Source organism: Aythya fuligula, chromosome 1 (genome assembly GCF_009819795.1).
Source record: "Aythya fuligula isolate bAytFul2 chromosome 1, bAytFul2.pri, whole genome shotgun sequence".
Lineage (NCBI taxonomy): Eukaryota > Metazoa > Chordata > Aves > Anseriformes > Anatidae > Aythya > Aythya fuligula.
The window spans coordinates 47,137,855-47,164,336 of NC_045559.1; the positions used below are offsets into that span (position 1 = coordinate 47,137,855).

Consider the following 26,482-nt stretch of genomic DNA (forward strand, 5'->3'; position numbering starts at 1 on the left):
TCAAGTTTGTAAAATATTTAATAGAGCAGTTTCCCAGCAGACTCCTGACCAGAATCATAACCAGACTTCTAAAAAGTATATATATTTTTAGATCTGAAAATTTGTCTTTATTTTTTATTTTTTTTTACAAAATGGATTCCAGGAAGTTTAAAAGGCAATATCATAGAGGACTTAGGCGCAGAAATCAGGTGTAGTCATTCAAAGCATTCAAGTAGGAATATGGTAATATAAATATTTGAAAAGCATCTTTTATCATAAATGTTCAAAACAAAATGTATAACTCATTCCAAACTAAAAATTGAGCTTTATAGCACATATTTCCCTGAACAGAAAAAATAAGTAACTTTTGAAATATTTCTAAAGGCCTGAAAGCTTTTTCCTTGGTTAGTTACATTAGAAGACTTGCCTTTAATTAAATTACTTCCTTTCCAAATATGGAAAGTATTACATCAGTCCACTGTTAAAACAGACAATATGTTGCAAATTAATTCTGGTATAATATGTTCCAACAAAGCCTAGTGTATAAAGGTGCTGAGGTGGCTTTGAGTTTAGTAGTCATCTCCTCGGCTGACAACCTCTTTGCACGTTGGGCGCAGCAGTATAGTGTGCTCAAACTGCGCTGTGTACGAGCCTTTGATGTCGCACAGGGGAGGATATGGATCCACTATACCCAAGTCGCACAGGTTCTTCAGTGCCATTAGGTATTTGCTCTCTCCCAGGCGATCTAGCCATCTGCGGCAGAAGGCAAGAGTACCAAAGTTTTCATTGATAACATTTAGCAAGTGTTTCGCCCTTGGGAGCCTAGGGGAAAACAAAGAAGAACACGTTTGAGAAAAAAGGGGCATCACCAACAAGCATTCACCACAGAAATAAATAAAACACTGATTAAAAAATAGTTCAGGTTCCAAAGTGTGTTAGGATTGCACAGTCCTGGGATGTTTTTCCACACCAACCAGACATTCTGTTCACAAAAGAAAGTGCATTTTCCTACTGAGAAAAGACATCCTTCAAAACAAGCCTGAAAGCTGCCAAGCACACTGGCCAACCATACCAAACAGAGGAAGTTCCATTGTGAACATATCGCCATCTCACTACCCAGGCAAGATGAAACGCGATGGCAGGAATTCATCTCTTAAATATTTAAGGATGTCTTTGTTGTTTTGTTTTTTAAAGAGAAAAGCAGAACTCCTCCCCATCCAAGCTGGTTAATATTCTGAACTGATTTGGTAGTAAGCTCAGTGGTTTAAAATTCCCAAGTTTTCTTTTTGAAGTCAAATACTTGGTAAGTTTTTCACTCCTGTTTCTTACAATATATGAATGTCAACATTAGACATTTATAGACAGACTAAGAAATAAACTCATGTCCAAACATCACTGTTTTTTTTTTTCCAACCACTGTGTTAAGTGTATTCCCACCCCTCTTTTTTCATATTATTAGATTGTTCTATGGAGACAGAAGTATCTGGAATAGCATCTCAGCCTGCTATGTTTCGAACCGTAACAGTCTTCAGTTCAGAAAATGTCACAGTCCTAGAAATGCTAAAACACTTACGTTTTTAGTGAAAACTGGAAAACCATGTGCCATTTAATTTTATAGCAATACACCAAGCCTGAAATTTAAAAACCACAAGATACCTACCCAAACAAAACAAGTGACCTGAATAGCTCAGTATATTCTGGGGACAACACTAAGACAAAGATTATGGCACAAAACCACAATAAAGATTTTTTTTTTGTCTGTACATCTTATATAGACCGATACACCACCGAGGTCTATATATTATTATAAGGACCAAAATTCCTGAAGATCACGTCTTCTCCATTTTCAGGTATGTTAGAATAGTTCTGTGCTTTTCCAGATTTACAATCTGAGCTCAGGTGCTTGTTTCAGAGCACATTTCATAACAAGAACATTCCCAACAATACCCCTTGAATTCTTTGAAAGCATTATTAACTAGTGAAGGAACTCTATCTTATCAAATCTGAACCCAAAGAGTTCTGCAACTGTAGCACAATATACTGAACAGCAACAACAAAAAAAATTCCAACCTTATTGGCACGTGCCCAACATCAAAGTTCTTCATATAATGAGAACACTCCATGTCATCGTGAACAACACCCTTCCCTGTGCTACCAAAGGTTTCTATAGCATATACTTCACCTTCCTAAGGAAAAAAAGGAACATGTTAATATAAATGAAATAAGCAACACCAGGCCATTCTGATACAACCATATCAGTGTTACAAGCTATGATTACAAGTAATTAAATGCAAATAGATTCAATCACCAAACCAATTTAGAGGAAAAAAAAAATCAGTAAGGACACTTAACATGATAAATTTACAGAACTCCAAATAATCAGCTGTTTTTATTAATACCATCTTATTTGTTTCAAGCCATAGATATCAGCATGTTTCTAGTCACAATTTGTCAAGTCATTGCAGCTGGAACGTTGTTGAAGCATGTACCATAGCTATGAAACTACACTGCTGCACAATATTTGTTGAGTGGGAGCAATTCTCCTTTGCTATTCAGATAGCAGTCCTAAGAAATGTGTAGTTTAGACATAGCAAATAGAAGGTGATTACAAAGAATTACTGCACTGAGGAACTTTCTGCTCAATTTCTGCAAGAATTTTCTGGTAGCAGCTGCTAGTATAAACCCTTAACCTGCTCAATTCCATTCCACAAGATGGATTTCTTCAACAAATGAAGGTGATCTACATCTGCAAGGGCATTACCAAAATTCTAGCCAAGAACATGCTGAAATGCCATTACATAAACTCCCTTCTGCCAAATGCATTCACATATCCTTATTTGCAGGACTGTGAAAGGCACACAAACAGGATAGTGCATCAAACAACTGTTTTTTTTTTTCTTCCCCAATTTATTAGACCACTTTGAAAATAAGAAGCCATATGAAAAAGAATAACAAGAGGCTTCAAATTAAATACAAACTCCTAAAGATATCACTGAACACTCAACTGATCTAATAAAAACAAAGACAACCTACTCCAAGTGTCACCAAAAAAAATTCACACCCACTTTTTCAGAATAAAGACTGTCAGAGGCTGTATTCCTCTCTGTCACAAAAAACCTCCCTGGGTTGCAGCTGATACTATACTTAGCACAGTACAGTAAGAGCCTGGCTATGCTCCACATCCTTCACTGGCAAAACTCACCGTCTTTAGTGGTGTCAGACTGTGTCCTAAGTAACCTCCAGAAGCTGAAGAAATTAAAAAATATCTTCTCCCCAGTGTCTGGATATGCAATTAAAGCAGCCTTAAAGCTCTGAAATCTTTAAGTAAGATTTTCTTAAAGAACACAAGTTTTATACTACTGACACACTGATGATGGATGATATGCAAGACCTAGCCATTCATAAAGCTAAAACAAGAAGGCCATGACACAAACAAGGGCTGTTTCCTCCTTGTCTTCCCAGTATTCTTTGCCCTTTCTGCACACTCTTAGAAGCAAGACAACAGATGAAAATACATTTTTCTGCTCACAACATTAAACAAAAATTATCTAACTTTTGGGCAATGAGAGCAAGCCTATCTCAAAAAAAAACAATGCTGTCCAGCCCATACTTGCTCCCATTAAGCTTATACAAGTCTTGTTTACTCTGACAGGCTTACTACTGATCATTGCTTATCGGTGGTCAGGCTTAGAATTAAATTAAAAGCTTCTTATTGCATTACCAATCTTTTAAATCAGCTTTCTCATCTTGTTAGAACACAAGCTTACATCAAAACAGTGGATAAATCTGAAATTATGCATCTTTCTACTGTCTTTTTAATTTCTATAGCTTGCTGCATCGTGTACAACAATCCCTCTTCCTCGATCCAAAACCCTATTCAAACAGCACCTTTCACTTAACCGCTCACATTAACTAAAATATGCTCAACTATTTCACATCTGCAAAGGAAAATACACTGGAAGCTTTTCAAGACAGATACTGTATTTAGCTGTATTTGAAAAGTCATCCATAGCTACGACACTGCAGAAATATTTCCCAAGAATTACCTAAAAAGTGAAAATTGTTAATTTTGTCTTTTTTACAGAGCAGACTAGGAAAAAGTAGAGTGACCAGCAAGTCCAAATAGCTTCCGTGCAGCCTCTGGTCCCTCAGGTTCACCCCAGTTCGAGTTCCTATCCTTATCCCTGCTCCTAAGTGCAACATTCCAACTAACACATACACACAGAAATAAACACGCAAAAGTTTCCGTAAGTTTCAAGTTTTCCTCTACAGTTATCAGCCACCAGGATCACGAATATGACCCATTAGGGCCACGCAGGAAATACTTGTTCTTGAAATGACAGTTGGGAAACTTCACCAAAAAATTTACAAACTACTTACCTCCATTCTCGTGGCTTCTCCTCCTTTCACAATGGGCACGGTTTTTCCAGCATGTATCCTGTATGGCCCAATTGAGTGTCCGTTCAAATTACGAATTGGTTTCACTTTTGAAGGAAAACATTAGTATTACAGGCAGCTCCGTAACTAAATGCTAAACCCTTCAATGCAATTTGATTTATTAGCCCATATTAAAACTACAGCAGTGCCCCAGCGTATTGCATAGGAACTAAATGCAAAACTATCCATACATCTTGTACAGATTCCAGCCACGTAAGACTGATTACAGCACACAAAGCTATTATTAAAGACTAGCAACTTCAACAACAATAAGGAAAGCTATTAATAAGCCGGACAGCAGGTATCACATTATTTGTATATTTTGAAACAGTTTCTTATCCCTCATCTTATCTATTAAAGACACACTACTTGGAAGGACAAGCGAAGAACATTCCTTTGAAGTCCAACAAACCAGAGAGAAACATGTATTTATGCAAGTTACGCATACCATGCTTCTAGTACAGAGGTCTTTTCACTATGATACAAACAAATCAGTATTTATACAAACATATATACATAGTAAAGAAAAGAACCTGCCTTGGTATGTTTTGCCATCAATTTCAACTTCATAGGACTCCATAACTTCTTGTATGGCCTCCCCCACATCACAGAGACGTACATCTATTCCCGCACACTAAAAATGAAGTGCAAATGTAAGTGGAAAAATACCTGCAAAGCTCACTGTAAAAGACTCTGTAGACAATTTGCATAACGATCATACCTTTATTCCAGTATTAGTGGCATCCTTTACAGCTTGTAATAGTCTGTCATATTTTGGATTGAATGTGACTGTAAAAGCACAGTCAATAATACGACCTGAAATCAGAAGTTAATTAGTTTCACGGTTTCTGCACTGAAAAATATTTTCAAAAAACGTAATTCAAATGAAGAACTAACCACTAATATGTGTCCCAAAATCTATTTTGCAAATATCATCATACTGCAGCACTGTTGGATCTCCTGCGTTGGGAGTGTAGTGGGCAGCACAATTGTTCAGAGAGCACCCAGTAGGAAATGCAAGGCCTGCGTTTAAGCCATTTTCCTTTATCAGCTTACGTGAGCAGTCTTCAAGTTTTTCACTAAAGAGCACAGGGGAAGGAGAAGAAAAAAAAAAAAAAAAGAGATAACAGTGTCATTATTTCTTTTGATGACTTTAAATAAAATACAGCAAGAACAACACCTCAGAAAAATAGTCTTCATTTGAAATCTTTAAGTACTTCTATGCTAATTAGAAAGAGACCCTAGACTGGAAAACAAACACAGTCATTATCTTCAATTCTGTGTTGTTTTTTCTACTTTTTCGTGGGCAACATCAAGCACTTCACTACCGTTTTTAATCTAAATTGAAAAGATGCATCTTTTATAAGCTACATTTACCCTGTTCTTCCAGAGTAACAGTTATTAAAGTTTGCCCAAACTGAATGCCCTACTTTTTTTCCTTAAAGTTATATCCTGGTAACTGTTAAAGCAGCAGTAATACAATCTTCTCATTCATTAAAAAAATCCGATTAAAGAAGGGCTTTATGTTAATTTAACTTAAGGAATAACTGCAATAAAAATACAACCTTACAAGACTAGCACTTGTCCTTGGTTTTTGGCTACTCTCAAGTTTTTGGCCACTGGAAGGCTACAGATGGCTGTCCACCAGTGCATGCCCCTACAGTCACTGTGAATGATGCAAACTGCAACTCGCATCAGTGCAGCATGTTCTGATTTCATTTAAGAGAGCTATTCACTCAGTGCAGTCTGGAAAAAGAAAAGAGCTTATTTTAATAGGCAAGTCCCCACAGCCTTAAGTATTCTAGGAAGAAAAGTCATGTTTTGAGAAAATTATTGCTTATAACTAAAATAGTCAAGCTACATACTCAACATGACAGATTTGTTTCAGCCAGAGAACTGATTACTAAGGCAGCTGTCTGTCTTTTGCTTTCCCTGACAGCATATTATTTCCTTCCACTTCCCCTCACGGAGTTATCTTGGGGCTCAGCTCTGATAAGCTTTCTTACTATCTTTCTTGTCAACACAGTCCTCTGCTGTATCAGGCTGGAAGCACCTGTATTTGGAAGCTAAACCCTCCTGGATTTGTGCAATACTCAGACAGCAGACATTCACTCCAGATAAACCAAAAGATAGAGAAAGCAATAGTTGGAAGACTCAAGAGAATCTGTCCAGGCATATGATTTCTTTAAGCTTTACCTTAACCAAACTCACGTTTATTTTTAACCAATTTGTTCAGTTATTTCTTAGAAACTGAGAATAACAGAAGTAGTGTTGTTGCGTTCCTTCAGAAACATTAGTCAGGGAAGATGAAATACAGACGAAATCCTACTGCCCTGGACTGCATCTATGCCTGTGCAGTTTCTGTACCTCCCAGCCACAGACTGCACCTGCTGTGCTTGTCCACGTAACATTTCTCTTACAATTTTGACAAAGTGAGAAAAGCTACCGCTATCGCTGCTTCTCTGCACTGCTGCAGAACTTGCATGCACGAGTAGCAAGGGCAGAGAACAGTAAAATCAAGCTCAAAGTAACTGAGCGTAAATGAAAGCTGTTTGGCATTCAGTATGATCTCAGGCCCTGTAAAGCTGCGTAAGCTATGAACCTGCTGTAAGAGGAAACTTGAAGTTAACTAGGGATACTGTTTGCATGCTTCAAACCGAAACCTCCAAAACACTCATGACACAGTCAATTAGGCACACAAAATTGAAACTAAATCCCCCCCCCCATGCTGGAGAAAGAAGAAAAATCAGTAGCAGAAGTCTTTGAGAAGATCTGTGTCCTCACCAGATTTCTATCATCGTCATTCCAGGTTTTATCCAGCTCATAACATATTTCCTCACTTGTCTGTGTGCCTCTGCAGCCTCCCGAAAATCATTCCAGATTTCCTCACTGGCTTGGTCTAGTGCTTTCTTTTCTTCACTGGTTATTCTCCAAGCTGCAGTTCGCCTTCAAAATAAAGCACATCATGAAAAGTTATTGCAACTATAACCACAGTAGAAGTTATAATTTCTGTCTAAACTGCAAAGCATTTATTAACCAGTCAGGCCTACATTCTAAGTCAACAGAAGACATCATTTGTACATTTTTCAGAATAAAGGAAGCCTATAAAAATTAATCAGCACCACATCCTGGCACCGGTGAAAGGTGTTAACCCTGCAGCCAAAAAAATTCATTATGCATACATGTAAGGTTAACTCAGTTATACTGCAAACCAAATTATTCCCTTTACATTTTTGAAAGCCTTACCATCCAACCTTCCAACCTTCCCCAAAGCCCAAAGTAATATTCTTGAACGATGCACGCTGCTCTCCAAAGAGACAGGACAGGCCTATAAAATTCGTACCAACATGCTCAATTGTACCTTGAGCTTAGCAGAACAACTCACTGCAACACGCTCTGCTCAGGCAAGAGGTTTCTTACTTGTGTGATTTTACTTCCATTCTAGCAGTGCTCAGAGAAGAATCCTGGCACAGAAGCTGCTTGCCCAGAAACCGTCACGAATGCAGACAACAAGCTCCTTCAAAATTTAAAAGCCTGCATTTTCAGCAGTGTTTTTGCCCAGCCTCAGAATACTTATGTAACTATACTTCATGCACTGCATGGTAACTGTGATACCTGCCAGGAAGCTACTTTCGGGATTTGCTGGACTGTGAATTAACGTTTGTTACAGGAAAATACCGTTACCCTGGAACTTGGTCTCTTTGATAGGTTCACAGAACAAATACAAGAATAATTTTGAATACAACACTAAATATAAAATTCGTTTTGAGTATTTTTTTGTTCTGCAAGAGACCTTACAACCACAGTTTCAAGAGGAAAAAATAAAGTAATTTAAGCGCTCTATCAACTGTCAGAGCCTAATTAAAGGACTACTTCTCTGCCTATGAAATAGATAACCTTCAAATAGCGAAGCTGAAGCCCTGTAATGACAAAGAAAACACCAACAACGACCCAAAGACCTTTGTACACCTTGTGCAGGAGGAGTACTACTAAAACTAGTAAGCATCTGCACATCCTCGTGGCCAAGTCATAAAGGAAAAACAATGGAGGATAAGACAGGCCAAAGATGCTGAACTATGCCAAAGCTTCTGAAATGTGAAATCAACTTTTACCTTTGTAGGAGTTACAGTAAATGGGGTTATATCAGCCTGGCAGCCAGTCACTAGTGGGGTTCCTCCACAGAGCTCCATTTCAGGGCCAGCTCTCTTCTGTGTTCCCATCAATGACTTACAGACAAGACTAAGCAAGTTTGTGAATAACGCTGAATTGGGAGGAGCTGCTGACTCCTTTCAGGGCAGAGGCCACAGAGAGATCTCAACAAATTCAAGGGCTGGGTGATCACCAGCTACATGAAGTTTAACTAGAGCAAGTGCTGGATTATGTACCTGGGAAGGGGCAACTCTGGCTATACATACATGAGGGGGGATGGGAAGCTGGGGAGCAGCCCCATGGAAATGGGTCTGGGGGCTTTGGTTGACAAGAAGTTGACTGTAAAGCAAGAGCAGTGCAAGGGGAGAAATTCCACGCTCACTGTTCTGAGCAGTCTTCTTGCTCAAATGAGCACTGCACACACTGCCCTTAACCCACAGAACTTGCCTTAAAACTGATAAATTCCACTAAAACAAGGCAACAGGCTGCACCACCTGAGTCTGCAAGCTGCACTTTGAAACTGGGCTACAGCCAGCACCCCAGTCATGTCACACGAGATAGAAAAGGCACACTGCAGAAAAACGATAGGGAAGCGGACCCAAGGGCCCTTTCCAGCTGCCCCGGATTCCAGCAGGGAACACCCTCCAGTAGCAAGAGCTGCTGCCAGCCCGGGCAGCTGCCCTGCCAACAGCCGTGGCCTTCAGTGCAAACTCCAGCACACTGGCAGGAAACTGTTCTCACTCTATCAGACTCTATTTCAGCAGACAGTCACTTTGTGCACGACAACTCGGGGACAAAGCAACCTTTGCAGTTAAAGGCATTTTATCAGACCCAAAGTATTTTGCTGCCAAATGGCCATCTGGGAGCTTAGGAAAGGAGGCTACTAGAAATACTGCTCGGGCCGAAGCACTTCAGGACACATGAAGGTGAGAGGCAAAAACAAAACAAGAAAAGATCAATTGAACAGACAAAGGTCTCACCTCAAATATCCCAACAGTTAACAGGCACAGGAGTAGGTAACAAGCTTTTCTGAGGAGTTTCCTTCCTAATGTGCTGGCTACCACATAAACCAGCTTAAGAAGTTCACCTCCTGCTCCAAGCTGTTCCTGCCTTTCACTCCAGTTCACAGCCCCCAGTTTTCACTAGTACAACTTTTTCTAGGATTGTGCTGTAAAGCAGATTTTAGTGATCAAAGATCCGAATCCTACAATAGGATTCCCCCAAATTATTTTAACCCAGATAATAGCACAGAGACAGAAACAAACACGTAGGGACAAGAATTTCTTACACCAGCTTTACCAAATCATGAAAAACTGCTCATAGCTTTCCTGCCCTTCATGTAGCCATTTCAATTCAGGCATCTTTAACAAAAATGCAAGCCTTCAAATAGAACTCGATATCCGAGATATAAAAACATCAAAGCTCTTAGACTGTTGCCTATAAAAAAATTGATTCTCTGCTATTGTTTCCCCTGAAAATTGAACAATACCCATTTTTAGTTCAGCTTCCTGCACAAAATCCAGAATTCTAGGTTGATGAGAACGTATGTGATATGAAGAGTTACGAGTAGAAGCACAGACCTTTTCTGAAATCAAAGACAAAACCTGACTGACCTCAGCATGAACAGTAGAAGCGGCACTAAGATGCCACACCAATATAAAATAAATATTATTCAGAGTAGGAAATATTTTAGTGTTTATGTCAGCCACTAATTTAAGTAACTACTTATGCTAGGAAATGCTGAAGTAGCACCATTAAGATTTTAGTATTTACAGTAGGAATGAAACTAAGCAAATTATATTAAAAAAACAATTCAGGTTCCTTAAAAGAATATATTCTTTCACTCTCAGAAGAACATCTTGAGTACAGAAAAGATGCTCCACTTATATCCTGCTAGAAAAGCTTCTTTCAAATGAATAGTAGCAAACCCAAACCTAAATGTTTAATCTTCAATAGCTGGCTGAGGAACTGAGGTGTAAAAATCGTATGTCATTTGTTACAAAGCTATGAACATCCTTGCAGTGTTTATAATCTAATTTCCTGAAGTACTTAAACGATGCCCTTCTGAATGTGACATATGCATACACAGACAAACGCTAAATTCTTAGGCATGAAAAAGAGTCATTCCTGGATCAGCCCTTCAGGACTACCCTGTGAAAGCCCTACCATTTGCTTGTGAACACAAGTGCGTACAAAGAAGGCAGTCATTTATAAATAAATACGAATATACCTTGTGATCAAACTGCAGTCATTAGAGAGAAGAAAGGCTTCCTCAAAAAGATGTTTTAATTTCTTGGAAGTGAAACCGTATTATCTGTTAGTACCTGAACACAATTTATAGGATGTACTGGACTCTGAACTACACTGCATACTCTATAAAAAATGGGCAATGGCTTTAAACAACTCGTAAGTGTTTCAAATTACTTTTTGAAAAAACACTCACTGAAAAATAACATTTACATTTTGGAAAGCATTGTTTAACTACTGCCCTCCCATTTGTACTTGTGTTTCCAGAGTTTTGATCCAAAGTTTCCTGGGAAGTTTGTAAAATCTTATTTGGTCTTTTCATTCAGACTTTCATGCATTTCAAGCTGATCTCCTTCCCCCACCCTCCATACAGATAAAAAGTGACCTTCCTCAACACTTTCCATAGGAAAAGTCAGGAAGCTCGCTAAGGCTGGTTGGTGTATTCTATTTCCTAACAAAGCATAAGGCAACGGTAGCACCCTCTTAAATTGTAAGGATGCAGATACCTGTTCTCGTACACCACTACAAGGTTTGGCTCATTTAGTGAAATTGCACATTATTCCCATGCCACTATGAAATGTAAAAGACAGGGCAGGTTATAACACCTACATATTCATACAAAGACAAGCAAAGTGCAGAATATGCCACTTAGGCTTTTAAATTCAGCTCTCACTAAACTCTCTCCTACTCTGTGACTGACGTGTCCCTACAAAGAAAAAAAAACAAACAGTGGACGAACTTATTAGGCCGCCTTTTCCTCTTTAGTTTAACCACAGATGCAGTTGGGGACTACAATTATTAGTTTCCATTATCTCAAACAGCCACATGAAAACTTACAACAAACTATTTGTTATAAATGAGTCTTCTCCTTTACTCATTCCAATAATTTCAGGGAAAAATATTGTTACATTTTAAGAATATTTTTCCCCCTCCCATTTTTGAAAATAAAGTATAGAGGTCTATGCATAGAGGAAACAATTATAAGGAATAAATTATATTAACGACAAAATGCTAATCAGTGACATAAGAATAGAAGTCCGGGGAACAGTGAGCTGGTATCATGCAAATTCACTGCTGCGTATCTGTCACCACCTTTCTTTAAGAGCTTAAAAATGGAAGATACAGAGGCCAATGAAATGACTACAGGGCAACACATACAGATCTTCCCTCTTTGTAGTGCACAGCAAAGACAAGAGAGTTCCACACAAGTGGGATGAATGTAGGAACTAGTTTCAGGTGCCTGTTTGTGCAAACCAGAGCTGGAAATGCATATGAAAAACAGCCCTGTTTAAAGTGTTTCCACTAATCATCCGACAACCACTGAAACTTCCTTCTATACCAAACCTACAGTTAGCAATTTGATGCGTGGAAAGCAAGACTAATAATAATAATAAAAAAATAATTTAAAAAAAATCAGTAAAAGTTCACAAGTAGGAAGAAAACTATTAAGTGTTGGAGTACTTAGACATCTATACAGATGATCTGGTGGTTTTATAAAAAGGAGTATTTTGTTATGTTTCTTTTATTCCTTTAACATGATCTGGGACATTTCATTTTTAGCTATTTCAAATAGCCACAAAACTTGTCCCATAAATTCATTTAATCAGGGAAACAAAAAGGAAAACTGGTAGGAAGAATCCTGTAAATGAGGGACTTGACTTTGAGTTGAATCAAATCACTGAAACAAGATTTCCCTTTTAAGCACTGACTTATAAAGCAAAAAAGACCCATGAAGTTTTTTTTTGTTTTGTTTATGGCTATTAATATAAATTAATTTCATTAATTCTAACAATGTAAGAATATTTTCCTGGCAGTTTTTCAACTGGCACATCACTTAGTACCTGCCAAGAGTCCATCTTTATTATTCACTTCTCCTGAATCCCCCAGGATTGGGAGCATTATTTAGCTAAAAAAAAAAAAAAAAAAAAAAAAAAAAAAACCAAGAAGTTTAGCCATTCTCCCAGACAGTTAACAACAGATTTATTCACACTCCACAACTGCCACCTAAGAGTCTCTATACAGTTTCTTCTTCCTCTGGAGTTCTCCTTTTTATTTCTTCAGTAACAGGGGAGAGAGGGAAAAAAGAAATGAAGAAAAAAACCCAAGCTCATCTGTCATACTAGGGATACGCTAGAAAGATGCGGTTATTTTATGATCAAAATCTCTCTCCAACCTCTACCCTTAGAAAAGTCTCTTGCAAAACTATTTGTGTTCAGAAACTTTCACCTCAAGCCTTTGCTACTGGTGAAGAGTTACTATGAAGAAAAGCAGTTAAAATCATGCTCTACACTTCAGTTAGTACTTTTGACTCTACAAGAAAGCAAACTACAGAAGTTACTAAAATGTGAACTTCCTTCTGGCATGCAATGTGAGAAATTCTCCCCTAAAACTGCTGCATAACTATCTCACATCTCACTAAATTTCAAACCTTCTCACAACTCTAATTTATACTACATTTGTCTTTCAAGCGGTCTACTGATATCCTGTTGGTCCCTTGGTCTTAAGGTTCCCTGCTTCATGGTGATTCTGCTCATAAAGGCCATACTTCAATTAAAAGGGCAGGGATGGAAGAACAGTTCTGGCCTGAAGACCTCCATTCAGTAAGTTGTTGGATGATCCAATTTAAAAAAAAAACAAAAAAACAAGGCACATTACGACATATTACAACTCAACTTTAAATTTGTTCATTTAGTTCCACATGAAACCTTTGCAATTCAACACATCTTGATGACGGTATTTACTTGTTACACTTAAAGCACTCACCCATCTTGCGTTGGTGGATATTCACATTCTTCTCCCTTTGGGTAGATGTTGCTGGGAAATAGCTCACATATTGGAATAGAAGGTGGATCCGTCTGGACCTTAGCTGTTGAGTACAATTTTTAGAAGTTTTACACACAGTACAGTGGAAAGTCTCTTATTTCAACCTTGAAAGTTAGACAACACAAATTATGTAAGATCTCCCTTCTAGAATTTGAGCTTCTACCCAGAAGACATCCCATCACGATGCCCTCATATGACTTCATTTAGCCAGTGCTCAAGGTGGCATTCAGGAATATCAGAAAGAAAACTCAGCCAAACAGTCTACAGACCCAAACCACATCCCAAAATTTGTTCCAATTCTCTAGCACAGCACTTACATAGACTTAACCAAAAATTTATGCAAAGTCTATATTTATTTTTGTGCTTGATACCTACGTCCTTTCTTCTTTTTCTTCTTCTTCTTCTTTTTCCCTGTTGCTCCATCTCCTTCACCCTCTCCATCTACAGAAAACAACGTGATGAACATCAAACAACTTTAAAGAAACAAACAATTTTGAATGGCATGCAAAAGCATCTCAACAATCTGGAAACATCTCTTTCACAGCAAAACTTAATGGATTTAAAATATCCAGAAGCTGCCGCCAAACCATTAGCATTTTCAGTCCCTGCACTAAGCACAAATGTAAGAAAATACTTCCAGGAGTTGACAACTTGAGCACACCACCAATCATGGGAAGAGTTCTCAGAGAGTCCTACTTCAAATACCACTATTCTCAATTCACCCAAAATGATGCCACGCATGGGGGATGGCATCAGAGAGAACTGTTTTAGACACCACAGCTAACAAAGAGTTAGGGACCAATACTTCAAACACATCTTCCAGTGCTTTAGCTACAGGAACTTACTGTACAGCACAACAAAAAGCAGTAGCAAGTACAGATGACAACTCTTGAGTCAGAAAGAATTCAGTCTGGAGATAACAGGAAAAGTCACAACCAGCACCGAGTTGAAAGCACCAATTGTGCATGCAAGCACCAAGAATCAGTCAAACCATATTACATTCACATTTGGGAGTTAACAACAACCCCGTGGACCTCACGTTTGCTACATCTGATGCTTAGTTACTTCATACACAAAGAAGTACTTATCGAACGTGACGGTATCTGACTAAACATTCTGGACCTAGCCACAAGTTTATTTCAAAATGGTTAAGTGGTAGTCACCTACACTGAGAACATTTACTTTTATTTAAGGGGAAAAGGAAAATTGAAAGTCCTTCTGGAGTCAATCAACTCAAAACGTTACTATTTTTAATGCATTTATACAGAAACTCACATTTTCTCATTTATTAAAAAACAAAACTGACCAGCTTTCCCCGTCACTAGATGTCACGCCTCTCGTGATAGTCAGCGTCACCGAAATATTTACGTGGTAGTGACTGCTGTAATCCTGCAGATGGGGAAAATCTCAAAAAACGTGTCTACACTCAGCCTTTTTTTTTTTTTAAACTTTAAAAGTTAAAAAAAAAAAAAAAAGAAGGCATAAATACTTTATGACTACAATGCAGTCCAGCCTAACAGATTCTCCATTAGGCAGTATTTCATATGCAGCTGACAATACTTAACAGTGCATATGTTCTTTGTTTATAATGTGGTACATTTGCCACATTTCTTTCGACCTTGAGCTCTGCTCAAACCAAGAAATGAATCAGACGTAACTCTAGTTTAATCAGTGATTTTTTTTTTTTTTTGATCCTTAGGCCTAAACTGCACAAACAAAATAAAACATTTCTTTCTTAAATGTTATCACTGTTGCTATTTGCTTATCATGGCTTTTTCATACACCACTGCACACGAATCTGTCATTTGCAAGCAAAATCTACTGGGCCTATGCTTTCACGTCCTTGAAGATTGCTGCAGAATAACTGTGCTGCCAGAAACATAACTACCGCATCTGACTAATACCCTGTTTGTCGTCAGGTTGTTTAGCTGGTATCGAAAAAAAACCTTCACCAGAAAAGCAATTTAAGATCGTTGTGAAACTGAAGCCCATCCTTATGCTATTGTGGTATAGATATTCAATAACTTACCCCACCACTATGCATAAATGTTATCTATTCACTACAACGGAAATCTGAAAAGCACTTCCTAATTGCTCACAGATTTCAAAAAGCACGTAGGCTAATTTCTGAGGCCACTCTGCCATGGATTTTTTTTTTTTTTTTTTTTAAAGAGGGTGGTTATTTTATTGGTTTTGGTCTAATGTCTTAAGGAACACCTCTACAACTACGCTATTACTACAACTACACTATTAAGATGTCAAGTTGTGATTACCAGTACAGGCAAGAACATGCAGTCGTCTTCAAAAAAAAAAAGGGGGGGGGGGGCGGAGTGGAGGGAGAATTTCCCCATCTTAAGAAATATTATTCTTTTTCTAAAAATATATCCAAGTCTAATGTGGAAAATAAGAAACTATTATTTCAGTGACAGCATCACTTCACGTTTGCAGTTTTAAAATGCTTTCTAATACTGTAATACGAATTGATAATACTGTAGAAAGCATAAAGAAAATAATATTTGTTGAAAGAACATTGTATTTAATCTACTAATAACAATATTTCCCCAAGATGTAGCCATAACAATATTAATCTAAGAATTCTTTCCACTGTATGAAATTTTCACTATCTTCCTCAATACTGCCTACTTGAGTATTAAAGCACAAATCGTATTATCTTTCAATGTTGTAACCTGAAATACAGCATGGAAGAAATAATCCATCAGAATATACTTCTCAGCAAAATTAGTTATATAAAACTGAAGCCTATATATAGTTTAATATGTTTGGTATAGTCACAATTTTATAAATGCCAACACTTTTCTCTCAGAAGAAGTTTCTGCACCTGCTTTATTCAATTAAATTCTGGAATGCGGAATCCCACCAACAATCTACTAATTAGATTTCTGAGCATGATACAGAACATTTTAGGGTGCTGAGACAACTTTTAATGCCGATTCACAAGAAGGAAACTAAAAAAATAACTAGAGAAATGTATTTTCTTAAAAGTCCATTTCTATTTAACACTGCCCATCGAAATGAAGAAAACACAGTGTTTTTTATTATCTGATATTCCCACAGAAAGGTGCATACAGCCTGGATTTCAATACCATACACTTCAAAGTTATTTGTCTTTAACATCACCGGTGTAGCATTGGCTACACACAAAGTGCACGCCTTGCCTGTGCATTAATCTCTCCCCAGTTCAGTTCTAATGAAAAAAATCAGGATTTCGGACAATGTGTCAAGTCACCAGTAAAGATTCTGAGACATTAAAGTGCTCTCTTGCAATTTTCTATTTTTTGTTCTAAACCAAGAAAGATAATTTTGGAACATAACTTTACGTTGCCCATGGTAATGCAAATAAGAGCGATTTATAGTTTGCCTTATCTTAACGTTTCTCTGTGGTAATAAGATCCTTGAAAACAAGATGCTTTAACAACACTTGTGATCACTTAAACTTGTATATGCATGCAAGACAGCTAAATTGCTGCAAAAAATTAAGAAGTGTATATATAGCTGCACCTCATTTTTCCCAAACACAACACAGAGCTCTGTAGATGTGTTAAAATGGAAGTCCAGGTAAAGGCTGAACCTGGAAGCGTCACGTGAAAAAGAAGTTACACTTGCCTTCATCATCATCATCCTTGTCTTTGTCCTCCAGTGTTTGCTTATCCAATTGTTTTGCTACATCATCGAGGGCGCCTTCCACTTCTTTATCCGTTTCTTGTCCTGTTTGGGAAATTAAAATACAGCTTACGGTACAATCACAGCTCTAGGCCAGAAGGTGATAATCCCCAAATATTTTCTAAACTAGCGTGCTGTACTCACCCTACGGATACCAGAACACAGGGATTCATTTTTTTAGAGCAGACCCAGCGTGTAAGAAGACCGTAGGGCCCGACAGGGGCTGTTCCTGAGACCCGTGCACGAAGGGCACCTCACCCCCACAACCCCCACGCTCCTTACCGTCCCCTGCCAGCACTCCACGCCTGCTGGCGCAGCCCCAGCCCCAGCCCCGGCCCCGGCCTGCCTTGGCGAGATAAAGCGGGCGGGAGGCTCCCAAACGCCCGAGCATGGCGAGCCGCCGGCCTGCGGGCACAGCCCCGGGGCCCCCCCAAGCCCCGCGGCTCCCCCCGGGCCGGTTCTCCCCGGTCCCCCCGGCCCCTGCCCGGTGCGAGGCCGCCGGCCGGGGCTCGGCTCGTCGCGCCGCCCGTACCCGCGGGCCCGGCCCTGCCCTTCTTCTTCTTCTTGCGCTTCTTCCTGGCGCCATCGTCCGCGCCGAGCCCCGCCGCGCCGCCCTCGGCGCCCTCCTTGTCGCCGTGCTCCGGCGGCAGCTCGCCGTTCAGGTGCTGCTCCGCCTCGGCCGCCCGCCCCGCGGCCGCCATCTCGCCGCGGCCGCACCGCCTCCCGCACACGCCGCGAGCGCCCAGCGGCGGGGCCGGGCCTCCGCTCTATGGCGGCCGCGGCGCACGCCGGGAAGGCTGGAGGCCGCCGCCGGGAGGCGAGGAGGAAGAGGAGGAGGAAGAGTGCGGGGAGGCCCCTTCCCCTTCCTCCTCCTCCTCCTCTTCCTCCTCCTCTTCCTCCTCGCCGCGCACCGCCCTTGGCTCCTTCGGCGTGAGGCAGCCGCCGGCGGCCCCGTGGGTCCGGGGGAGCGCGGCCCCGCCGGGCCCCCCTTGGCCTCCCGCCCGCCCTCCTCAGCACGTACCTCCTTGGGAAATGCAATAAAAAAGGAAAAGCAAAGCGCTAAAAGTATAGCCTCAGTAGGAACAACTCCACGGACGGGTTTCACAGTGTTCGTAGAGTAAAAGGCCAAACGTACTAAGTATGCCACGTGAGAGGGAACTCGTACAGAAAATGTATAAATAAATAAACTTGTTCCAAATCCCACACATCAAAACAAGGAAAATTCTGATACGCAGTAAAGAGCGCTGCCCTGATCCATATCCAGCAGGACCTAAGATGCTAAAAAAAAACAAGGAAAAACACCCGTATTACCAGCATTCACTAATGGCTCATTAAATCAGCATAATTCTCCTGACAGGTTTTCTACTGATAGAACCAAGCTTGCAGGTTTTTTTTTTTTTTTTTTTTTTTTTTCTTCCTTACTAGTATATTTTAATAACTGTTGCTTTAGCTGTATTTATAGTGGGTAGTATAACATAGTGTCACGATAATTTATAACACATAAAGGTCATAAATGGGCCATATCCTGCACAGATGTGGTTTAAAAGGCTTTTGCATCCAGATCTGTGCTTGGGAATAGCAGAAGCGCCTTGCTGAGGCACAAATTCTCCCCCCTCGGCCTCGCTGTGACCGGCTGTTTGCCTCCACTTTTCCCTCACTGCTTCCAAAGACGAAGCTAAAGCTCTAGTGCTGACCAGATGAACGCCATCCTGGGCTGTGCAGGGGTCACAGCAGCATGTTCTCTGCTGCTTTTGCTTGTGAGAGCACTCAAACGTGGACGCCTGCAGCTGGGCACAAGGAGATATTTAAAAGTTATTTAACATTTTGCTGCTGTTTTGCTGTACTGTTGTCCCCACTCCAGTCAGATTTAATGTGGTCTGAGGCTGATGAAGAGAGTCATCGAGGTTTGGATTGCGTGTTAGGAAAAGGCTCTTCACCGAGAGGGTGGTTGAAACTGGAACAGGCTCCCCAGGGAAGTGGTCACAGCACTGAACCAGTCTGATACGTACCGGGCTGTTCCTCTTACCCCTTGCTATATCCCCTTTGGTGCTTCTGTCAGCTGGAAAGAGAGAATACTAGTCTGTGTTCTTGGTCCATTTGCTTTGGTACTTGCCAAAATAGAAGAGTCATCAGGCCATGGATTTTGTTGATTATAGAACCAAAGTCACAGATAAAGGTGGTCACGAAGTCTACAGAATCCCAGGGAATTCATTAGACAAGCTGTCCAGAGATAGATAAAGGTAAATAGAGCAGGTGAGAGCATATCTCACGCAGAGACTACAGACGTGACGTCCAGAAGTAAGGACATCAGAGGAAAAATGTTCATTAAAGCCTTGGGGCAACAAGCACAACATTTTTTTTTTTTTAGTGCGATCAGCTGAATTAATGGAGCCAGGTTTCCGGGGGGTTGTTTCACTCCTTCCCAGAATGACTCCAGCACCATTCATAACCACTGTGATACCCCAGTGGAGCGAGGGGTGGCTTGTGCTGTAGCTGTGCAGGTGCTGTGGGCTGCTGGCTGCTGCCAGAGTTTGTCTGAGCGGCAGGATTCAAGGTGTCTCTCTGCAGCTTGACTGCATACACCGGGTGCTGTGGCTGGACCCAGAAGCACTCCACTGTGTGCATTAGGCCTGGAGAGAAGAGGGTGTGTTGGACAGAGTAAAACAGCTTCCAGGCTATGCAGTGTCCAGTCCCAGAGTTAGCGCTGTGCTCTCTGTACCAGAGAGTACAGATAGCCAGCGGGATAGTTGCATGGCAGCCAATGTGCAAAACCAGGAATGCTATATGAAAAAAATGGCAACTTGCAGTTGGACTGGCTGCATCAACAACTGTGTGCATTAGCAAGAACAGACTGACAGCTGGACAACACGTTCCCCACCTGGCTGCTTCTGAGAGAACCTGGTCTCTTAGAAGCCAGGAGAGAGCACCGTATCTTGTCGTGCCCTTACCAGTTCAGAAATTTTTCCCCTTCCATTACTGCCAGTCAGCTGATCCTAACATTTAATATGCTTTATATCAATGAATGCTACATTTTCCAGTTTCATTCTATACCAGCCAGCATGATAGGAAGACAATATCAGACAGGTTGTAGGCCAGAGGAGGTGCATGAAAAGTAGTTTTAGCTGGAGAAATATACTGATTTTTTCGTTTGTTTGTTTTGTTTTCTCACAGTAGCTATTCATTTTTATTTTTTAGCCAGGCAGGCAGGCAGTGGGTGGGGAATCAAGGGAAGGGCTGAGTGCAGTCCAAAACCTGTGGTAACTAAGCAGCAGGAGTTGAAACGTGGTCCTGAAAGGTAACACAGAGGCTCAACTCCTATTCCTTTTCTCCCAGAGAAGCACCCATTGCACCATTTTCCTAGCAAAAGAAGTTACAATCTTCAGGAAAAGGCTTCTTTTGGAGCACGTTATATTTTCCTTTGTTGTTTATTTGTTGTTGTTGTTTTCCAAGCTGTAGTATATGTATGTCAAGAAATGGCATGGAATAGAGTGGGGGAGTTGGTTGTCTCTGACGGCTGCAGGTTAATCCTGGAAGGAGGGGGAGGCAGGAGGATTTAGGCACTAAGTGGCCTGCATCAGTCCCAAGAAGAGTTGAAACGTGTGTGATGATTGTTTTTCTGTTCATATTTCTGGGGCCAAAGCCATTATTTATGTGTTTACAACACTTTAATACTCTTCTTCCTAGCTTAGGGCAAAAACTCATAGTCCTTACTCAACTCTAAAAATGCACTGAAGTCAATGGGACAATCTTTCTGACTCAGGGTTTAATATCAGGCTTAAAGGCTGGATGGAAGGAAAGAAAAATGTTTCTTGAATGAGAGCAAAAAAACTTGTAAACTCTAGAAGGCAAACTACTGCCTCCTCACCAGTTGCTGAAGGCAGTTGTACTTCCTCTGCCATCATTCCTAGCATTTACTGTGGGAATGACAGCTGTCACCAGTGTTTTCCTTAGCATGAGCAGGATAAAGAAACTCCTTAATTCTGAAACCACTCCTCTCAAAACCTAGATGAAGTATCTCAGTCACAGTTAAATGTGGCAAAAGCAGATGAATAATTCCCATTTAACACTGCTCATTGTGGAGTTCTTTTACATCCCATGGCGATTTCAATTTTTTCCATCAGTTTGATTACCGCCTTTTTTTCCATCAGTTTGATTACAATCTGTCAGCCATAATCCAAACATCCTGTCATGCAACAGATAGTGTCACAACATCAATGTCCTTCAGAGGACAGCTTTTCAAAGGATGCAATGAGTGCTTCTGAAGAGAAGCAAATTTCATCTGCCTTACTCCTTAAAGCTACCTTGAGAATCCCAGACTTGTTTGTGCACTCAGGCTCAGACCGTGACTTAGCACATGCTCTTCAGTTTGCATGAACAGATGGAAGTATGCTGTGAAATACAAAAATAAGTCAGTTTATTGTCTCCTCTGAAGCTCATTTTTAAAAAAAATGCTTATAAATGACAGGTTTCACATGAACAGAACAATCTGTTGCCTGGACCTGTGCTTCCAAAAGATTTATTAAATTTCTGTAATAAGGAGCTATTGCCTTAGGTATGTAGACAGATATGTGTGCTAGGTTGTGCTACAGTGAGGTGTGCCCTGTCAGCAGATCTCTGTGCCTTTGTACAATTTTGGTAGAGGATGGAAAGTTGCACAGAGCAAGAGGTCACTACAGTGGCATCTTTGAAATCCATTTTTATATTTATGATAGAGTCATAAAAAAACTTTTTTGAATAAAAGCATATTTGATGACAGTCACTGGGTCATACCTCCAGACAAAAGCAGTCTTTTTTTACAGATAACAAATTAACTGAGACATATGAAGTAACAGTAGGCCGTAGCTCGTGAAGACACCAGTTTGGAGTGGTGTGAATCTAAATAACCAAAAACTGATACTTGGTTCTTCAGTTTTGTAATCAAGTTCTTATGATTTAATCCCCTGACCTGACTGTATTCCCATTCATACAGTGTTTTTTCCAATAATATTTGAAGCAGATTTTCAAGGCCTCACATAGGAAATAATGGCTTAGCTTCACTGTTAGTGTAAAAAAGCATAAGTACTTTATTTCTCACAGCCTGCTGACATAACTATCTTCCTGTGGGGTGCTCCACCCCTACTTCACCTAGGAAGTAATGGAACCAATACTTAGAGCCGCAGCACTGTAGGCAGGACCTGTATATTTCTTTGACTAGGTATTTTCTATCATTTCTAGGATATTCTTCTACTTCCCTCCTCCCCTTCATACATCCTCCAAAGTTAAAATGGAAACACTCATTTTATTGTGGATGAAAGATAGAACGAAAGAGAGGGGCAAGCAGATACCAGAACTGTCCTCATATTTCAGTGTGCTCACTATACATCCTCACCCTGTAAGCTTTACTCCCAGGTGTTGTGCCAGTAGTGGTGGGAAGTTTCTGCCCACTAGTTTTTCGGGGAAGACACAGACAGGAGTCCTGAGGTAGATGTGGTCAGGGCAGACTGGGATGAATGAGGAAGGTGTGTTACTAGAGGTAACTGCTATGCAGTGAGAGCAAAGGGGGATAAGTAGGAAGGTGACAGTGTCCTATAAGTACCCCTAATTCCCTGAGATTTGATACCTAATGTTCATTTCTGCTGCCAACAATTCATGAGTTTAATATATTTAACATACACATATGGAACAATTAGCTAAGAATACCACATAATGGCCTTGTTCTATTGTTTTGCAATGGACTGGACAACACATTGCTGGGTGCAGAGTTCTGCAGATTTCATTAAGTTCATATGTCCTGACTAAAGTACTGTGAGCCCTTGTCCACAGCATTCCTCAGGGCTGTGACTCCCTTGGATAACTGGGTTTTAAATTCGTGTTTCATTACACTTACTCTAAAATGCTCTTTTTGTTCCAACAAGGATGTAAAGAAACAGGGATGACAGAGGTGGAATCCTCTTAAGTTGACATAAAAAATACTGTTAGGTAATCACCACTGCTGGTTTGCTAGCAAGTACATTACTACCTACATTTTCAAGTTGTATTATGTCTTACCAGCTTTTTAGCCTTTTTATTATTGATGCTTCATGACTTCTCAGAAACCACTTCAGAACATTAGCTTTATGTCTGTCTGTGTGCAATTGCTGGCTAAAGCACAGCAAGGTGACGAGAGTTAGAGAAGGATTAGAAGGAACTGATGGTGTTTATAACCTATTTCATACACAGGCTTCTAAAAGTCTGTAAGGAGAAAATAATGAAAAAAAAAAAAAAGGCATGGAAAAAAATGTATTAAAAATTCTCTTCTTTTTCCTGTACTGTGTGAGCTTAGAAATTTTAAAGATCCAATGAAACCCTGGTATTTAAGAGAAGAGAGTAGAAGTTGAGCAGCTAGCAAGAAAATTTTACTTGGAGAGTGATATTCCCAGAAATAGCAAAAGAACAAAGATATTGGACTTTGTTTTCATTGAGCTCTGTGCCCTTGAATGGCCATGTCACTTTTTTGACAGCCCTTTGCTAAAGCCATGAGCATCTAAGACTGTAGACAACACCGGTTTTGTAAGAAGCAATATCTTTTATTAGCTATCTTCCAAAAAGTGTTTTTTTTTGTTTGTTTGTTTGTTTGTTTGTTTTTGTTTTTGTTTTGTTTGTTTGTTTGTTTGTTTTCCAGTTATGAAAACTGAACTGAGAAAAAACACAGCCTCTGTCTTCATACCTTGCTTTGCCTAGCTTGCTTTTGAAATTCAGATTTCAAAAATGTACTTCAGGCTGTTTTATTCCATGAACACATTTGTATGCAGTCCACCACAATAGTGAAAGAAGCTACTATTGAAACTGGAGGGGGTGACCATGTGGCTATAGCTAAGCCTGTGTGTGTTTAGAGGCCTGAGGACTAAGACATTTTGTAAACTTCCTTTGTGTTTCACATTTTAAAACTGCTAAAGCTTGTTAATAGATTTTCCACATTGGCAATCCTTTAATTAGCTGCTACAGTTTCAAATAAAGGTGGTCCTCACATAACCATGGAAGATCTGAGTTCCTAAATTGGACAACAAAATAAAATAGGGTACATAGAATCAGCAGTTACTGAAAAAGACTCCTTTAGACATTCAATGTTTCATTACATCTAAAAGCTAAATGTCTACTCTGTGTCACATCTAAGCAAGTGAAGTCTTGTATTTATTTGATTTTCATCTTACTAGGGTAAGAAAAAAACATTTTACGTAGGAGAGAGGAAATCAATCACCGTGTTACATTACACTGCATTTCAGCAGGCACAGTCCTAAGCGTACACTGTCAGTGCAGATGCTCCCTGGTGATGGCTGCACTAAATTACCTCGTGCTGCTGTGCAGGTATTTCTGAGCTTGATTAAGGAGTGCCTTCCTTGGGAGGAAATGTAGCTCGGTGTCAACTGCCAAAGGGACACTGGCAGCCTGTCCACATATGTTTGAGGCAGCAAAACTATCAGGTCTGTGTTTTCTGTGTTCTTTAGCTGTTACTGCTCTCACTGGATGATACAGCTGTGTTTTCTCCTCAGCCTGACTAAAAGCAGGAATCCTATCTGTACAAGGACATACAGAAAGGCAAGAAGATGGCTTCTTAAATGATGATACACGAAAAGAAAAATATCCAGTCTTGTGTCAAATATCTTGTCATTCTCTCTGTAAAACTTGTAAAGAGGACTCCAAGCCAAAGATCTCCCAAGCATCTCAGATCCCACGGACAGATAAGGACTCACCACAGAATCACAGAATCACAGAATTTTCTAGGTTGGAAGAGACCTCAAGGTCATCGAGTCCAACCTCCAACCTAACGCTAACAGCCCTCCACTAAACCATATCCCTAAGCTCTACATCTAAACGGCTTTTGAAGACTTCCAGGGATGGTGACTCCACCACTTCCCTGGGCAGCCTGTTCCAGTGCCTCACAACCCTTTCAGTGAAGAAGTTCTTCCTAACATCTAACCTAAAACTCCCCTGGCTCATCTTAAGCCCATTCCCCCTCGTCCTGTCACCAGGCACGTGGGAGAACAGGCCAACCCCCACCTCGCTACAGCCTCCCTTGAGGTACCTAAAAAGAGTGATAAGAACATGTTAAATAAGTCTGTAGCTGCCAACATGTTACAGGAACTTGGTAGAAGTTGCAGCTCCTTGCTAGGTATGAGATTGGTTTCCCAAAGGGACTTGTGAAAGTGCTATCCTACAGCTGGAGAGAACTCACTGAGCGGGCTGATCACTGTGAATGGCACCAGAAGTCACTAGCGTGCCAAACTGTGAGATCCAGGAGAAGCCAAGCCTCAGAGGAGGGTAAGAGTGGTGCTCTGGTGTCCAAATGTAAGGAGTGTGAAATCACTGCCATAAGAAAAGAATGAAAGAAGAAAAGTTTTGCTCTGCCAGCCTGCACTACAAAGGCAAAAAGAAATCCTGAGACAGCACTAAACATGCCTTTAGGAAGTGAAGGTAATACAGTGCTGCGTAAATGTGCTATGTTGTAATGTTTGGCCACAAAAGGAGAAAAGTGCTTTCTGTTAAGACTACACTCTCTATTGGCTGGGTAGACCAATGTGCTTCAGTTTATAGGTTGATATACTGCAGTTCTCTGCAAAGCATTGTTTTAGGACATGATGAAATAGCTTTGCAGCTGAAGCAAGAGGTACAAACACTTAGAAGAACAAAGCTGGTGAAACTGGGCAACGTTTCAAATCATTTATCAAAGCATTTTTAGTCTCCTCTTTCAAGGTGAGTGATAGAGTCATAACGTATTGCACCACCGAAGAACATTTGCATCCAGAGTATTTCATTCAGCAAGTGTCAGTGATTCTCAGTGCAGAATCTTAGGTCAGGGACAAGCCTGTTCCATCTCTCCAGGTGGTACTGCAGTCTTCCTCTTTAAAAATAAAAGAATTTTTGTCTTTAAAAGCTGATTTACTTTTGCATGTGTGCTTATAAGCTCACTCCGCTTTCCTCCTGTCTAGTTCTTGTTGTACAAAATGATGCTGTCCAGTTGCCCATTGCAATGAGCTTCTCACTCTCACCCAATGTTTGTGAGGAAAGAAGTAAGAGTAGCAGGCAGCTCCTCGGAAAGCCTGGTGCTTAGCAGAGGTGGTTAGAATTATGCAGTACTTGGTCATGCTATTCTGGATGCTTGAATTAATTAAAGCATAGATTAGTATGAGAATGGAGTAATTATCAAGTA

The 26,482-nt window shown here is 40.3% G+C and overlaps 1 protein-coding gene across 1 annotated transcript; it reads right to left on the minus strand.

Annotated features, from left to right (window-relative positions):
• Positions 1–18,061, minus strand: METAP2 (methionyl aminopeptidase 2). The gene is made up of 11 exons (XM_032200354.1): positions 17,849–18,061; positions 17,260–17,361; positions 14,011–14,076; positions 13,576–13,678; positions 7,201–7,362; positions 5,314–5,495; positions 5,138–5,232; positions 4,954–5,050; positions 4,360–4,463; positions 2,050–2,165; positions 1–801 (listed from the first exon to the last, which is right to left on the minus strand). Exons 1-11 carry the CDS (start codon positions 18,015–18,017, stop codon positions 549–551), a joined length of 1,449 nt encoding a protein of 482 aa, XP_032056245.1. The 5' UTR covers positions 18,018–18,061; the 3' UTR covers positions 1–548.
• Between the last annotated feature and the right edge of the window lie 8,421 nt (positions 18,062–26,482).

Excerpts from the sequence above, each read along its gene's own strand:
- METAP2 (XM_032200354.1), bottom strand. The coding sequence starts at position 18,017 with ATGGCGGCCGCGGGGCGGGCGGCCGAGGCGGAGCAGCACCTGAACGGC. Across the intron at positions 14,077-17,259 it reads CAAGGATGATGATGATGAAG|ATGGAGAGGGTGAAGGAGAT; the intron begins GCAAGTGTAACT and ends TGTTTTCTGTAG. Across the intron at positions 5,233-5,313 it reads TTTTGGGACACATATTAGTG|GTCGTATTATTGACTGTGCT; the intron begins GTTAGTTCTTCA and ends TTCTGATTTCAG.